This window comes from Patagioenas fasciata, chromosome 2 (assembly GCF_037038585.1).
Source record: "Patagioenas fasciata isolate bPatFas1 chromosome 2, bPatFas1.hap1, whole genome shotgun sequence".
NCBI lineage: Eukaryota > Metazoa > Chordata > Aves > Columbiformes > Columbidae > Patagioenas > Patagioenas fasciata.
The window spans coordinates 65402007-65417699 of NC_092521.1; the positions used below are offsets into that span (position 1 = coordinate 65402007).

A 15693-nucleotide genomic window follows, 5' to 3' on the forward strand; every position below is an offset into this window, starting at 1 on the left:
CTCTCAGCATAGTGAAAGGCACAGATGTGAAGATGTAGAAATCTTGACATATCTTCTGGTTGGTGAGGTGCTAGGACAGATCTGGGCATTATGTGGAGCAGAAAATAACACCAGTCCAGCAACTCCTTGTGCTTGAGGAGTCAACAGGGATAACCAGTGTTCAACACAAACCCAACTAGGTGGAGATAACACTTATACTGGAAAGGATCTGTACCTGTGGAGCTGACCTGGAGCTGAAAATGGTTTGCCCTTGACTGTTCTCAGTGATGACTCATGGTTGGTATTGACTTAATGGAACCACTTGCTGCTACAGCTCTTCCCAAACATAGATGAGCCATTCCAGTCTCTCCACTAGATTTCTCCAGTCACTGTTTCACATGTTCTTCGAGGTGCAGAGGCCCTGGCTATGTATGGTCCCCACGGGCCATGTTTCCCAAGGTGCTCCACATTTGTGATTGGGGTCAAATCTTCTGAGGAGGTCGGCCTATTGTGCACGAAACTCTTGAAATTCTGCCCACCATTGTCACAGTGGGAACAGGCTTCGAGCAGTCTTGGAAATCTGGTCCTTATTTAGGAACTGAAAACAGAACCAAGCTCACAAAAATATGTCAGTGTATCTGATTACTGAGCAATTGAAAATCTGCCCTCATTGTGGTTCAGGATTAACTCAGGATTAATAGGCACATCACTACAACAGTAAACTGCGAGAAAGGTGAAGCAAGGATAATAATAATATGGCGGTATTTCATCAGCAGCCATTTCAACTGTAATCTGAAAAGACCTCAAAACCATCACATGAAAGTATCGTCTAAACTACCTTGGAATGCAAGCCTGGAGTGAAGATATGTTCATAGAATCATAGAATGTCCTGAGTTGGAAGGGACCCACAAGGATCATCGAGTCCAACTCCTGAATGTTGTTACTGAACCTTTATCAAGGGAAGAGAGGCAAAATTAGTCTGCATGCAGCGTGATGGATCTTAATGTTCACGTCGTGTGTTTCATTTAAACCTTACTTCTGGTTTTGGATTTCTCTGGTTGCTTTCCTTGCATCACTGAGTCTATGAGAATTAATTTAGCATTTTTCTAGACTAAACACTGGTCTGTATCAGTGACATATTTATTGCCTACTTTTTAAACTCATTGCATTTATGCAATTATGCTATGTATTTTTATAGAAGCTTAAGAAAATACCCATACTTTAAAATACACATCCAGTTTTAAAGTCATAGCTACAACAGCACATGTATATAATTTTCTTGTTGGAGATTATTATATTATCTATAGGTATCAATGCATATAAATTCAAAGCAATTATATGGAATGTGATGTTTTAAATTAAAATTAAAAACACCTTTAATTACATGAATTAATGACAAATAAAATTTAAAGTAGATAGTAAACTACTAATGTAATATGGTAGCTACACTGTAGTTAGCTATCTTAACTTTTTTAAAAAGGGAAAAAAAGCATGTTCTGGATTAGTAATCATCTTTTCATTTTAGGAAAAAAAGGCCTTTCTGGAAAAATTGGATGTCCAATGTTTTTTTCTGGGTGATTTTTTTGTATCTAGAATATTATTTAAATTATTACATTTTATATCCATTTTACCCTTTTTTTGTGAATATATTTTTAATTATTTTCTCTTCTTTAGTCACTGAACGGTTTTGCGTTGGTCGTGAGCGCAGATGGAATGATATTTTATGCATCATCAACGATTGTGGACTATCTAGGGTTTCATCAGGTAAATATACTAACAAATATTTAGACTACTTAGTCACTGTCATTGTAATGACTTTCCTGGAGTCTCTCCTGATAACTGGCTTTCTAAAACGTAGCACTCATGGTTTTTTTGCCTTACCCTTCTACTGATGATTAGACATACACTATTACTGAAATGAAGTCATTTTACTATGCCATTTCAGACTAACTTTCCTTTTTTTTTTGGTGATCTGACAGGTGAAGATTAATTCCTTGTGATGACTTTCCTTTTGGAAAGCTTTTGTTAACAGAAACATGATATATTGTAAAAATAAGATTTAGCTAAAAGTTTCCTTTCAATTTCAGTATAAGATGCTACTGTTCTAGACTGGTTGCCTGTGTAGAATAAATGTATTGTAAAGTCACAGAATAACAGAACCATGTAGATGGAAAGGAGCTCTGGAGGGCATCTAGTCCAACCTTATGCTCAGAGCAGATCCAGTGAGAGCGGGTTGGTCTGGAGCTCCTCTAGTCAAGTTCTGAGTTTCTATGACCCCTCTGGAAGATCTGTTCCAGTATTTAGCCACCCTGACTGTAATTTTTTTTTTTTCTTATAACAGATCTCAGTTTCACATGTTGCAATTTGTGTCTGTTGCTTCTTGTCCTCCCACTTTGTTCTTTTGAGAAGAGGCAGGCTTTGTCTTCTCTACACCCGCTCATTCGGTTGATGTAGACAGCAATAAGTTCTTCCTGAATTTTTGTCTTAAGACTGAACAAACCCTCTTCTTCTCTCCTCTCCTGATGAATCACGTGCTCCAGCCCTTGGTAGTACACTCTGGGCTCACTTCGGTATCTTCCTTTTCCTGGGGTACCCAAAATCAGGGAGAACTTTGCCTTTGTTGAACTTCCTGATGTTTCTGTCAGCCCTTTTTTTAGAGCGCAACAAGGTCTGAGTAGCCATCCTGCTCTCCCTAGTTGGTATGCTCTGCAAACCTGCTGACAGTGCACTCTATCCTATCATTCACTAATCAAGAAATTAAGCGGGGTTGGTCCCAGCATCAATCCCTGGTGGAGACCACTAGTCACTAGCTGTCAGTTGGACCTTTCTATGAGTCGCATTTGCATATGCGCAAAGAATTCAGAGTAGAATCTAGGATCTGAAGTCAAAAAGCAGATGTGAAAAGCGGGGACCTCTGAAATAACTTTTCTCAATCAATCATTGCTCTGAAGGCATCTTACACCAGTCATTATTTTAAGGAAATTATCAACCTAAAGATAAGCGTCTGCCCCACTGCCTTTACAAATTTGTTGTTGTAATTGTTTCAGACTGATGTAATGCACCAAAACATATATGATTACATTCATGTGGATGATCGCCAGGATTTCTGTAGACAACTGCACTGGGCCATGAATCCTCCCCAGATGTTGTCTGGACAGCAACTACAGACAGAAACAGGTGGGATTGTATATGCTGGTTGGAAACATAGGCACCACTGTATAAAGCACTGTATAATTGCACTCCGCCTACACCCGTCTGTTCCACATCAAGTCTTCACTGGAAAGCTGCATAGTGGCCATTTATGATGTTTTCATCCCACAGATGACATTTCTTCCTGATGTGTGACGTTTATAAGGTAGTGTGTGATACTGAGGTTGTAAAGTTGATGTTTCCTTCATTTTTCTCTGACCAATGTACCTATGGATATTCTTACCCATGCAGAATGAACAGCATCATTGTTCGTCCTACCAACCTTTTGTTCATACTGATCAGGACATTATTATTTCTCTCATTAATGAAAAGGAACCCCATGCTAAATGTTCCTGTACACTACCACAGCAGTCACACAACTTTCTGCCACTTGTTATACAATGCAAAGTTGTGTGGACAGGAGTTTTCAGAAGAAAAAGTAGGTTTAGCAATGGATTTTTTTCTCACAATGGGGTCAAAATTGTAAACTTTATAAAGAATTATTGATCCCAGGAAAATGTATTCATTTCAGCCAAAAGGTGAGGAAATAATTGAGGAAAGAAACTGAGGAAGCACAGTCTTGAGAAGGCTGGGGAGAAACTTTCAAGCAATCCTTCAGCCGCCTTTATGAAGTCCTGAGGAACACAGTCGTGAAACTTCAGTAGAATTTCTTGCAGTTTCTGTGTTTTGCAAGTGTCTTACAGACATCTGAGGAACTTTGCAAGATTTTGTAGGAATTACACATAAAACAAAACAAAGTGTATGAATATTTCAAACTATTAAAAGTTACAAAACATTTGGAATTTTTGTCCTAATATCTACAGCGGAGAACTTCAGAACTTCTGCACAAATACTTGTGTCTTTTGGGACATACGTATTTCAAAAGCTATGCACTTGTAGTCCAGAACTGGAAAATGCTTCGTTAAAAATCAAGGAGGCAGCAGTTGAACATTAGCTAATCAGCGATTGTTCATTTCTTTTTCTTGCATTAGCATTTTTCTTTATTTCATTCCTTTTTCTAATGTATTTTCTGCGATCTCTGAACTCAAAACCAGCAACATCTGTTATCCTGCTTTGCAACACCAGAAATCACAAAAACTCAGGAAATAAGTTGAAGTTTCTGAAGAAAGTCACCTGAAACCCATTGTAGAGCTTTTCATTTTTCTTTTGGTAGAGCATGTGCAGATTTATCTATACATTATGCAATTTAATATTCGCCCCCTTCCATAAAGTAATTTTTAGCAATTGCCATAACAGGTTCTACAATTGGCTACAGAACATTTTTGTTCTTTCTTAGTGTGATCTGATATATATTGCCTCCACTGTTGTTCTTAGGAGAAGAACATATTCTCAGTAAATTGTTTAAAGCACAAGAGAATGACAGCACGACAACAGATTATTCTTCCTTCTTAACTCGTTGTTTCATCTGCCGAGTTCGCTGCTTGTTGGACAGTACTTCTGGCTTCCTTGTAAGTATAACTGCACTTAGAGAACTGCAGTCATGGCACACTAGATTTTAATTACTTTGTATGAAAAATATTTGAACATGAATATTGAATGTAAATATTGTGGAGAACCATGGACAGGATACACTTTTCATTTGCTCTACACTAAAAAGAAACATCTATTATAAAGACATTTATTAATATATATAAAGAGTGATGGGATAAAAGAAGGTTGTAATATTTAAAATTGAAAGCATCTATAAAGTTTTATATTTTAAGCTCTTGTGGACAATACCATTATTGGTTTGTACTAGGCCTAGCAGAAGTGTGGCAAGCCTGAATTTCTAGACAAAATATTTGCTTAAAGGAATAGGAATAATTATGATGCATTTTCCCCTTTTGTAAAGGGTCCTTCAATAATAAAAACCAGAATTAGAGCATCTCTCACATCCTTCTCAAATATCCTTACAAAGAGTGGCTCATATCTAGAAATCACTTCCCATTTCCTTAGTAAAGACCAATGCTGATTCTTCTTACAACAAAGTACGGCATGTACAAAGACAATGAGAGGATCAGCACGAGATGAGGAAATGCAAGTTCTGTCTCAGATGCTCCCTTGCTGGAAGACTCTGGTCTGAACAGATGTACCAGTTAGCCATTTTTGCACCCCTGTTTCGACCTTGTAGCTCTGGAAAATGCCCCGACTCAACAGGACTGATTTTGTGGTAGGTTATTTTTGTCTGAGAGGCAGCAGCTTGCTATTAACTTGATCTCTGCCTTCTCATTATTATGGAGATTTGAGGTGGGGATAGATGGTTCCTTCCAAGCTATGTACTTTGTATCTGGCTACCTTGGGCATATCTTTCCCTTGGCGTCTGCCTGCACAGCCCTCGGGTTGTGCCAGTCCACAGGCTTCCCAGGGAGAGGGGAGGGCAAGAGGAAAGAAACTTAGGAACCATCTCACTGGAGAGAACAGAACACAGAAAAATAGTATTTCCAGCTTCAGAGTGAGGCACAGAGTAAATAGCTGTTTGCACCACCATACACTGCCCAGCTTAGCAAACAGAACGTAATGCAGAACTTCTACTTTAAGTACACAGGAGAAAAGGAAAAATAACAAAACCAAACCAAAACATCAAAATCTAAACCACAAACAAACAAAACCAAACAACAACAAAAACACAAACAAAACAACAACACAGAACTAACTACAAATGTTTCATTTTACTGCTGATAGTACCTCCACTCACCATGCCTCTGAAATGGAGTGGCTTAAATTGCATGAAGATAATGATATTCTTAGTTTTGTTCCCTGTTTCAAAACTGGTTTTAATGTTAAACAACATGGTCCTAGGTTGTATGGGCATTTAAAATGTTTATACTAAACGCTTAACATGTTCTTTTTTTTTTTTTTTTTCCAAATAACAGACGATGCAGTTCCAAGGCAAACTAAAGTTTCTTTTCGGACAAAGGAAGAAATCCTCATCAGGAACGGTGTTGCCACCTCAGCTGTCCTTATTCTGCATAGTGGTACCACTTCTGCTCCCTTCTGTGACAGAAATGAAGATGAAAAGCCTGCTGGTGAAAGCAAAACACAAAGCTGATGATGCAGCAGCAGTGAATACAAAGTATTTGCAAATTAGTCTTTTAGCAGTTAGTAAAGTATACTAAGGGCTTTCTGTTTATTAAGCATGCTAAAAGCACAAATTAGGCTAAGTAACTCCATTTTAAAACTGTTTAGAAAAAGTGAATAACTTACCTGGATTTAACTATATAATACATAATAACTACAGTATAAGATAGTATATTGTACTTTATATAGAATACATATTAAGTATATTTATAATTTTATCTAAAAACTGGAAAGTTAGGATATCTTCCTAACCTTCAGATGTTATCAATGCAATAAGTCATCCTACTAATTGTGAAAGTGGAAAACAAAAAGTATTTTTACTGAGAATTCTCAAATTTCAGTATCTTCTTGTAGCACAATTGTTTGGACTTGGGCATTTTGGTAGCAAACAACGGAAAACTTTAGAAAGCTGAATGTGTCGGTGGGTGGATGTTCAGGTAGAGTTAAATGAGACGTATTTGGTGTATGTATTTATCTTACAACAGAAGGCTTATGAACACATAAATCTACAATTTCACTAAATGGCCTGGGGCTGGTCACTTGGTAGCAATCACAGAAGATGAGGACAGATTGTGTTCAGACTCATTTCCTTCCTAACAGTTACTTTCATTACTCTTTATATGATTGAATTTTAGATGATGTTTGGGGCTGGGATTATGTATTCCCTAATTTGGTTAAATATAACCTTACAGCAATGAGGTCCATTGCTGTGAAGTAAAATGCTCATCAGTGTGACTGACAGCCTCATAATTTTGCTTTTAATTAGAATATGCATGTTTGTATGTGTGGATTTACCATCCAGGCGTGTAATGTGGTTCTAGCACATACATCCTTTTGACAATAATTAAAATACTGGAAGGCTGATATAAGGGACTATGCATGGTTTTGGAATAGAGTTAGAAAGTCATTTGCCAGTTTTTCAGTGGCCCAGTAGAAATTAAATGACAATCAGAATCCAGCTCCTAGAAGCGAGCTGTTTTACTTCGGTTTTACTAACTGACTGGATAGTGGCCAAGGATTTGACAGGAATGAAGTGGGCATATGACTGTTTGCTTTGGTTCAGACCTGAGGCGTGTTGGCCAGGGATGGTGGGCAAATTTATATAGTAATTTATTATGATGGTCTTAATAAAGGAAAAATTTGTAAAGCGGTGTTGTAGACTTTGCTCACTTCACAAACCCTAATATGCACTTTGAACTAAAGGTTGGAAGAAATCCGTTCAAATCATATGATGATTATTTCACACTGAAGTCACGTTAACTCTTAAGTGTGTTGCTGGTCAGTGTGATGTATGTATCTTGAATGTGCCTTGAACGGGCAGAGCACAATATACACAGCATTTGGCTTCATTCAAGCTGAAACATCATTCCAGATAGAGTAAGTCATGAGCAAAATTACTTAGTTTTGGTTACTGTATATTGAAACTGTAAGTCTTTGGTAATGGTCAACAGCTTGAAGATCACATCTTTCAGAGTTTGTGATTACTGTCATTCACTGACAAGGAATTTTTTCTATTTTCTGTCCTCTACAGCTCCAGTTCCAAAGGTAGTTCAGGCCTCTGTGAAGCAGCAGAATCGTATGGAAGAAACAGTCATCATGAAGGTGCATCTTTCACCAACGTGTTACAGATTGCTGAAAACCAAATCAAAGGTGTGTCTGCTAAACACTTTTGGATTATATACAGTTCATGGAGAAAGAACCTTGCCTTTTCTTTTTCCTTGTTAGGTTTTCTAGATTTTGATCCCAGTGCTCTCTTTTATCTACTCTCTAAAACTGCTTCTGTAAAAAAATGGAAAAAAAAAGATTGTCCACCTGAAAAGATAGCTCTGAATCAGTCTGCTATTTTGGAGTGAGCAGAAATACTGCAATGCCAAGTTTACAGTAAATAGGAATACTCAATGTATGCTCCCTAGAAACGGCAGCACTGAATTTAACAAGATTATGTGAAAATCTTAATAATAGATTACTATATCTATGCCTTCTCAAGGAAAACTGGATCATATGCTACAAATGCTACTTTTCCACAAAGATCAAAAACCAGAGGAAATTCAGAATGTATTGTCTTTAAAACTCACTGTTTGCTTGCAGATTTGACTCATGCTTTCTGGTGTTTGGCTGTGGCAATACTTTGACAGTCTATGCTACATTTCAAATTTTACGATGGATAAAATTCTGACAGCGAGTCTTCCCTAATGGGCAACTTCTTCTTGAGCAGAGTTATACTCAGTCTTCTGTCATACCTGCTGGAAAACTTTAACTTCTTTAAAACCATTCCTCTGTCATAGCCCCATTTTTCATGAACATCTTCTTGTCAATATAGTGCTGAGAGGGAAAAAGGATAATGAACTCATAATACTGAAAACTCCTTGGTTACAGTTTAAGTGTTTCATATTGCCTCATTAGGTATTTAATATTTTATTTTTTAATGTAATTTGCCTAGTTCTGTGACATATTTTAGCTTGTACTTTCCTGTGCTGATGATTCCAGGGCAGCAAAGAAACCTGTGAACATTCACCATAGTTTAGGCGAGAAAAAAATGTTAAAAATTGCTTATATTAAAATAGTGTTTCTTTTGAATTGTGTAGCAAAGAATAACGGAGAAAATGGCATTTCTCTAGTCAAAGTACAAACAAATGAAGATCACTGGGTCTGGGTTCAAGCTAACACTCAATTTCTCTACCGAAGTGGTTGTTCAGAGTATGTCCTTGCCCAACAGCAAATGTTGAAGTAAGTATATTTTCCAATACTACGAAAAAAAAATCTGTATTTCAGAAAAATGAATGTATTCTTTATGCATAAGATCTTTAAAAGGACTGTCGTGACCTAAGAGAAGAGCTGTCTGAGAAGGGTTTATGAAATGAATATACATTTTTGTTGTGGATCATATCAAATGGCTGTTATAATCCTAAACAATATTTATTTCTTTTCTTCAGTCTTTTTTCTTCTGAAGTTGAGTGCACATAGATATTAAAACAGAATAATTCAAAAATAAAATGCTTTATTATTAATACGTTTTGACCTTCTTGCACAAAAATGTATTTTTGGGTCTTGTTTTACTTTGCAGCCAAAACTCTTTGCTGATTTGGTGTCCTTTTACTACATTTTAACATTTGAACATTTGATGATGCTAAGCTGTTGTTTTTTGGGTTTTGTTTGGTTTTTTTTCCCTCCTGGGTGACAGTTGAGCTCATGCCTTTAGTTACGGATTTTCAACATAACCTAAACAGGAATGCTCATAATCATTTTATGTTGATAGATACATCTAGTTGGCTGTAGGCTCAACCTTGAATTTGAAGCCAGTCTCAGAGATTTGCATTCAACAAGGACCTCTCCACCAGGTTTTACCCTTTCCTTCCAAATAGTTTTTTCTTCCTTCCCGCATGGGATTGTTCCAGTTCCTCTGGGCCTTGTTGAGGTATCTCTTCAAGCTGGTCTGATGGAAGAGATAAGAGGGTGGACGGAATGAGCAGGGGCCAGGAGGCCTATGCAGGCACCAGCTGGCCCAGTGGAAAAAAATGTGGCTGTTAGCTCTGTTCTTTTCCTTTTGGATACCTTGCAGGTGAGAGAAATAAATGAAAAAGTCTTTGAACTTCCAGAGTAGATATCGCTTGCGGGCAGCAGGCCCAGTGTCCATGTGAACAGCAGAGAAGCTCCCACCTGAGGGTGGTGGAACTCTTCACCTTTGCTGGGATAGCACAAGTGTCATCTTGCTATGTGAGGGAATAAGCTTCTGTTAAGCAGCTGGTTAAAAAGGGCTGTTTCTTGTATTCGGGTTTCTACTTACAATTTTTGTGTATATGTGTGTGTAACTAAGCATGCTCTTCGATGTTTATTTAGTTACATTTTTACCCCCTGAGTGGTGAAAATCCTTCCTTTGTGCTTGATAGTTCCTGCAGACTGAAATGTTACAAGAGTTGGTCTTGGGGGTTATATTCACTTTTGTCTTCCTAATAGTCTGCAACAGACTTCATCCTTACTACTGCTCTTTTGGAGAATTTTCACTAGAATTTTCACTGTAACAGTCTTCATTTGGGGGTTTAAGCTTTTGTGACTATTGCATTTTGTTCAGTTCGTGGTTTCCCAATTAGACCATGTTCTGAGAAGTAAGTTCTGCAGCAAACTTGTATCACACCATTTGCACCTCAGGACTATCAATAATAACAATATTTAGCAGAGGACTGAAAATATTCGATACCTCATGGAAAAAACGAGAGAAAATAATCTTCTTGGTGTACTTTTATTACAGTGGGACACTCTCTCTTTGTAACAACATGAACTCCCTCTACTGGAAAATCCTATAGTTGCACTTTGAGTCGGTACCCAAGGAAAACGTTCTTCGTAACTAGCTAAGAAAAAGCCTTCTAAACCCCTTACTAACTCTCCAGGTTTTCATGCTCTGTTTCTTACTGAGATGTCCATTTCTTGTCTAGAGAGGGTGGTTTCATAGCACTGATCCTGACTGGTCAGGAATCGGCACATTAGTGAATTCCAGACAAATCCTGACCTTGAATATTTGGACCCCAAGTTCTGAAAACTGCTGCATCGGACATGGAAATGCTCAGGCAACTTTCTCTGCCAGAGTTCTTCCCTAATGTTGAGCACTTCAGCTGGAGGCCATGGAAAATTAATTCACTGGTCATCTTAGAAACGGAAAGACAGCATGAATTGAGTTAGACATGTGAAACAAACCTACGCCCAATATGAACATCTGTGACTATTCTAGATGCTTAATTCAGGCATTTTATTTCCTCTCAGCTAACTCTGCATTCTTGAAATATAAGATCCCCATGGTTCTCCTTCAAATCACTTTGACCAGAAAGTTCTTGTGCATCCAAATAATTCCTTGCTAACAAAATGTATCTCATTTAAGATACTTTTTGCATTTTATCTTTAGATTTCTCCTCACACAAATATTATTTAGATATATTTTAAGGGAAGAAGAAAAGTGCAAGGTAGTTCCCATAGTGTACTATAATATTTGAAGTCTTTGTGAACTGTGTGCCTGAAATGGAAGAATAAGTGCATGTCAGAATTTAAATGAAGCAGTGACACAGAAAGGTAGCTGTGCACACATGATGCTGACACCCTGATTCATGCACACTCTTTTTTCTCTTGAATGAATGCAAAGGTTATATGGACAAGAGTGTGAGAGTCCTCTATTAAGTTAAGGGCAAAGTATCATTTGTAATGTATGTTGAGCCACTCCATTTGTATCCAAGAAAACATCAGTTTAGGAACCTCTGATTGACTTTTTTTTTTTTTTCCCTATTGTGTTTGAAAGGGAAGAAGATGAACAACTGAAGGTACCAAGTGGTTTTGCCAGTTTGAAAGGAAATGTGGAGGGACTTTCTTATAACAGTGCCATTGAAACTCTGGGCCAGTGGAAGCATCTTAACTGGACAGGAGTAAAAAACGAACAAGACAATGTAAAAGTGAAGCTTGAGCCTCACACAAACGGTGAGTGTTTTATGCCAGAGGAACCTCTCAGTTCTAACACATCACTTTTAGGCGTTCAAAACAACTGCACCACAAACAGCAGCTGGACTTTAAGAAACTCAAGCTCTTGTCCTATGAGCCAGCGAATGAACGCATGTTCAAACAGGAGAGCTGGATCATTCTACAACAGAGACCAAAGCTTCTTAAATTTAGCATCAACCTGCCCTTCCCACTGGGGAAGCACAGAGAGCTGCCAGTCTTACTCAGGTGTCCAACAGCGTTGTGCCGAGAACTATGCGTCGGACCATCTGAAACTGCAGAGGCCATTCGTATCTTCAGAGCCTCTCTATGATGCACCCTTTCCCTTGGAGATGCCTATCAAAACCGAACATGATTCTGATTCTGAAAATATTGCCGATAACTACCTGACGTCGCAAAACCGAGCCTGGCTGGATGAGAACAGCTCGGTGAGAAAGCCGGGGTTTAGCTACCCCAATAGAGTGAACCTCAAAACAGAACCAGACCTCTGTGAGCCAGCCTCACTTTGTCAGAAACCACGGCACTGCCTTTACACGCCACATAACTGGCAATGCATCGTAGCAAATCATCCCAACAACCTAAACCTGAACAGATCTTGCAAGGGTTCACGTAGCAAGGAGGTGGCCCCGTTTTGCCCTCAGAACTCCTCTGGGTGTTTGGAAAGCTTGCCTGACCTGCCGCACACGACGTGCTACAGCCACTTCTACAGTTCCAGTCCAGGGGAGGAGAAAGAGCAGAATAATGAGGTTTTTAAAATGCCATGGGAATTTAAAAACCCCTGCTTGGTTCAAGCAATCAAGCGTGAGCCCCTGGATTCTCCACCGTTGTCCAACGGTGGACAGAACAGAGTACACGTGAGCTTCCCCGAAAATACATTTGCAGGTCCTGTGCCTCATAAAACCACTGAATGTACATTTTTACAATAGATTTTATAACAGTTGGAATATTTATAATGTTAAAAGCAAGAAGTTGTAGATTCTCATCCGGTTGGGTTAAATGAGTTTCTAAAATTAAAAGCCAGTGGAAAGAATTTGAGTGTGTGTGTGCCCATCTGTGTGTGAGAAAAACCAGACACAGACACACACACACTTCATCCCCCCACCCCCTGCCCTTCTCATAGTGATATTTGGAAAGAAAGCAAGATAAAACCTCAGGCACAGAAAAATAATCATTACTGACTGCACAGGTATACCTGCTCATTTGTCTTCATAATCTTTCCTTTCTTGTCTACAGTTCATTATGAAGGTCTAGCTATTTCTGTTTCCTGCCTTTCTCCTGTTTGTTTTTCTCAAGCTGATGCGATGCCTCTGTGAAAAGAGAAAATGTTTATGGTCTCCAGTGTGCCCAGTTTACCTTAGGAGTTTTTGTTCCTCCCCCTTCCCCCCCCGTTTTTTTCCCCCTACTCTGAGAAGATGCATCAGCTGTTCCTTTATCTCAACAGAAATTAATGCCAACAGGCAAGGGCTTCCCAATACAATATTTCACTTCAAACTGAAGTTCTTCTCAAGTTTTCTTGATAATACTAATGTTTATAGTGCCCGTATTTGTCGATTTTAAAGCCATCAGCCTTTCATGTTGCTGTTTGAAAGACTGAACAATGGGATGTTATCCACTTCTATAAATGAGTTACAAAGTGCTGCTAAATGTACATAAGAAAATATTTCTCCAATTATTTTCCTTGCTGTTACTTGTAACATTAACAAAAGAAATGCACTTTTTTATTTGATAGTATCTCTGACTGATAGCAGCTTGTTAGACATCGCCACCTTATATCAAAACCAAATCCCACACTAAGATGAGATACGTTATTTTTGAAAGCACCCTGCTTCCATTCCCAAAAGAGAATCTTAATCTCACCCAGAGCTAATTGCAGGATGAATACAGATCCATACACTTTCCTTTGAACCCAGACAGTAATGTATTAAAAAGAAAAAAAAAAAAAGAAAAAAGAAAAAAAGAAAGAAATCAAGAAATCTACAACTTCTGGTTTGATTTTTGTTGTTGTTGTAGTTTGACTCCTGCACTAACTTTCATTTAAAAAATTGCACTATTTCCACTTTTTATCAACTTCACCTACATGAAAACCACATCATTTAAAAGAAAGCTTAGATGTACATGTGCTTTTTGAAAGAAGCCCTATAATGAACGTTTACTTTTTCAAAATGTTATAAAAAATTATAATGTCTTCTTTCCTATATCTACTAGTCACTATGGGAATGGCTTTACATGCCAGAAAAGTGACATATACTTCTTCCAAATGCTGTAAATATGTGGGATAAATGTAGTTTTCAGGTAGAGGAATGGTTCTGCACCTGGGAGCTTGTTCTTCTCCAAGACTGCCTCTCTTTTGATAGAAATTACTGCCTGTAGGTTAGAATTGGCAGATGCAAAGATACACATTCTCTGCATGTCATTTAAGCACGTGTGAACAATGGTTTGATCTGAAATGCTGCACTTTTCACTGAAATGGTTTAGATAATGTACCTTTTGATGACTGTCCTGCAGAAGGCAGTGTTCCCAGCAGGAAGAGTGGACAGTAAAGAAGTGCAATAATGTCTTACCGTAGCTCAGGTTAAATCTGCCATAGTCCAGCTGACCATACCCAAGCCATGAGAACTTCTCTCTTTTTGTGTCTGAGGCACATCAGCTCTCTGTCAGATATGTGCTGCCTCTTATTTGAGACAGTCTGATATCCTTGGCTTGATACTCTTGCAATGCAACATCAGACCCCTTTCAGAGATGAGATCATAATTTACACCGCTCTCTGATACACCACTGTTCATGTCACATAACTTTAATCCAAATCACAAAAATATTTCCAGGCAAGCAAACTGTGTACTCACATAGAGTGAGACCGTCAGATATCAGGGGCACTGCTGATCCAGCTGATACAGCGGTTCCTTTTAGACTCTCTCAGAGCAGCTCTCTGAAGCCGTAGCTTGGCATTCAGCGGTGGCACAGCTCATGTCCCAGTGCCAAACACTCTGCCAGGGCTGCCCAGCCACTGTGAGGGTCATGCTGTGAACCCCGCAATGTTCTCAAGTCTGGGTCCTTGTGCAGCTGCCGGGTAGAAATAGGACAGTGTGGGGACAGAGTAGGGTGGGACTAGATGGCTGGGGCAAGCGGAGGACACGCCAGCGTCACTGCAGACAAGCTGTTTAATTCCACGCTTGGACTCACTGCCACAGCCCTCTGAATGAGAGCACCTGGGTCTAGTTTCACACTACCTTGCACCTTCTCTCAACATTTACATTGCTCTAACATGACTGTAAAACACTATGATACCCATCTGGGCTTGCTGGTGCCATGTCACACAGGTGTAAGTGGTCACACCAGGTACAATTCTGTACAGTAGGGCTGTCAAACTCATTTTCACTGGGTGCCACATCAGCCTCACGGTTGCTTTCGAAGGGCCGAATGTCATTTTAGGACTGTAGGAGTCCTAAAGTGACATTCGGCCCTTCGAAGGCAACCGTGAGGCTGATGTGGCCCCTGGTGAGAATGAGTTTCACAGCCCTGCTGTAGAGGACTGTGCCAGTGAATGCTTGGTCTGAGCTTAGGAATATTTCCTGGCATGACTACAGTGAGACAACTGTACCAGCCAGATTTCTCTCTTCAGTGAGGCGGTAACTTATATTAAGAACAGAAGTTCTCTATAGATTTCTCTGTTACTGAATAAAGGCTGTTTTGTTGACATAACTCTATCTACTCTAAGGCTTTCCTGGTTTATTTCAACTGAGATGACTTTTCCCATGTCTCCAACAAACCCAGTCACATTTTACACAACTGACATTATAGAGGTAGATTAAGTTTCTACATGTAAGAGAATCTAATCTAAGTCACATAATGGCTTTCTTTTAGGCAGATGGATGAACGTGTGACTCAAAAGTGAGATGTCACCTTCTGATTCCCCACTGAGTGAATACAGTCACCTTTACTTCCTTATCGTACCATACAGCCTGAACCCAAGAA

General features: G+C 39.0%; 1 protein-coding gene across 2 annotated transcripts in view; it reads left to right on the plus strand.

The window, feature by feature from the left end:
- AHRR (aryl hydrocarbon receptor repressor) overlaps positions 1–15129 on the plus strand; it is an 87105-nt gene extending 71976 nt beyond the window's left edge. For both annotated transcript variants that reach the window (XM_071804332.1, XM_071804331.1), the window contains 7 exons: positions 1654–1743; positions 3027–3156; positions 4504–4637; positions 6042–6241; positions 7778–7896; positions 8832–8973; positions 11528–15129. In XM_071804332.1, coding sequence (XP_071660433.1) covers positions 1654–1743; positions 3027–3156; positions 4504–4637; positions 6042–6241; positions 7778–7896; positions 8832–8973; positions 11528–12647 — 1935 coding nt within the window. In that variant the 3' untranslated portion in view covers positions 12648–15129. The remainder of the gene's footprint in view (positions 1–1653; positions 1744–3026; positions 3157–4503; positions 4638–6041; positions 6242–7777; positions 7897–8831; positions 8974–11527) is intronic.
- Positions 15130–15693: the final 564 nt, after the last annotated feature.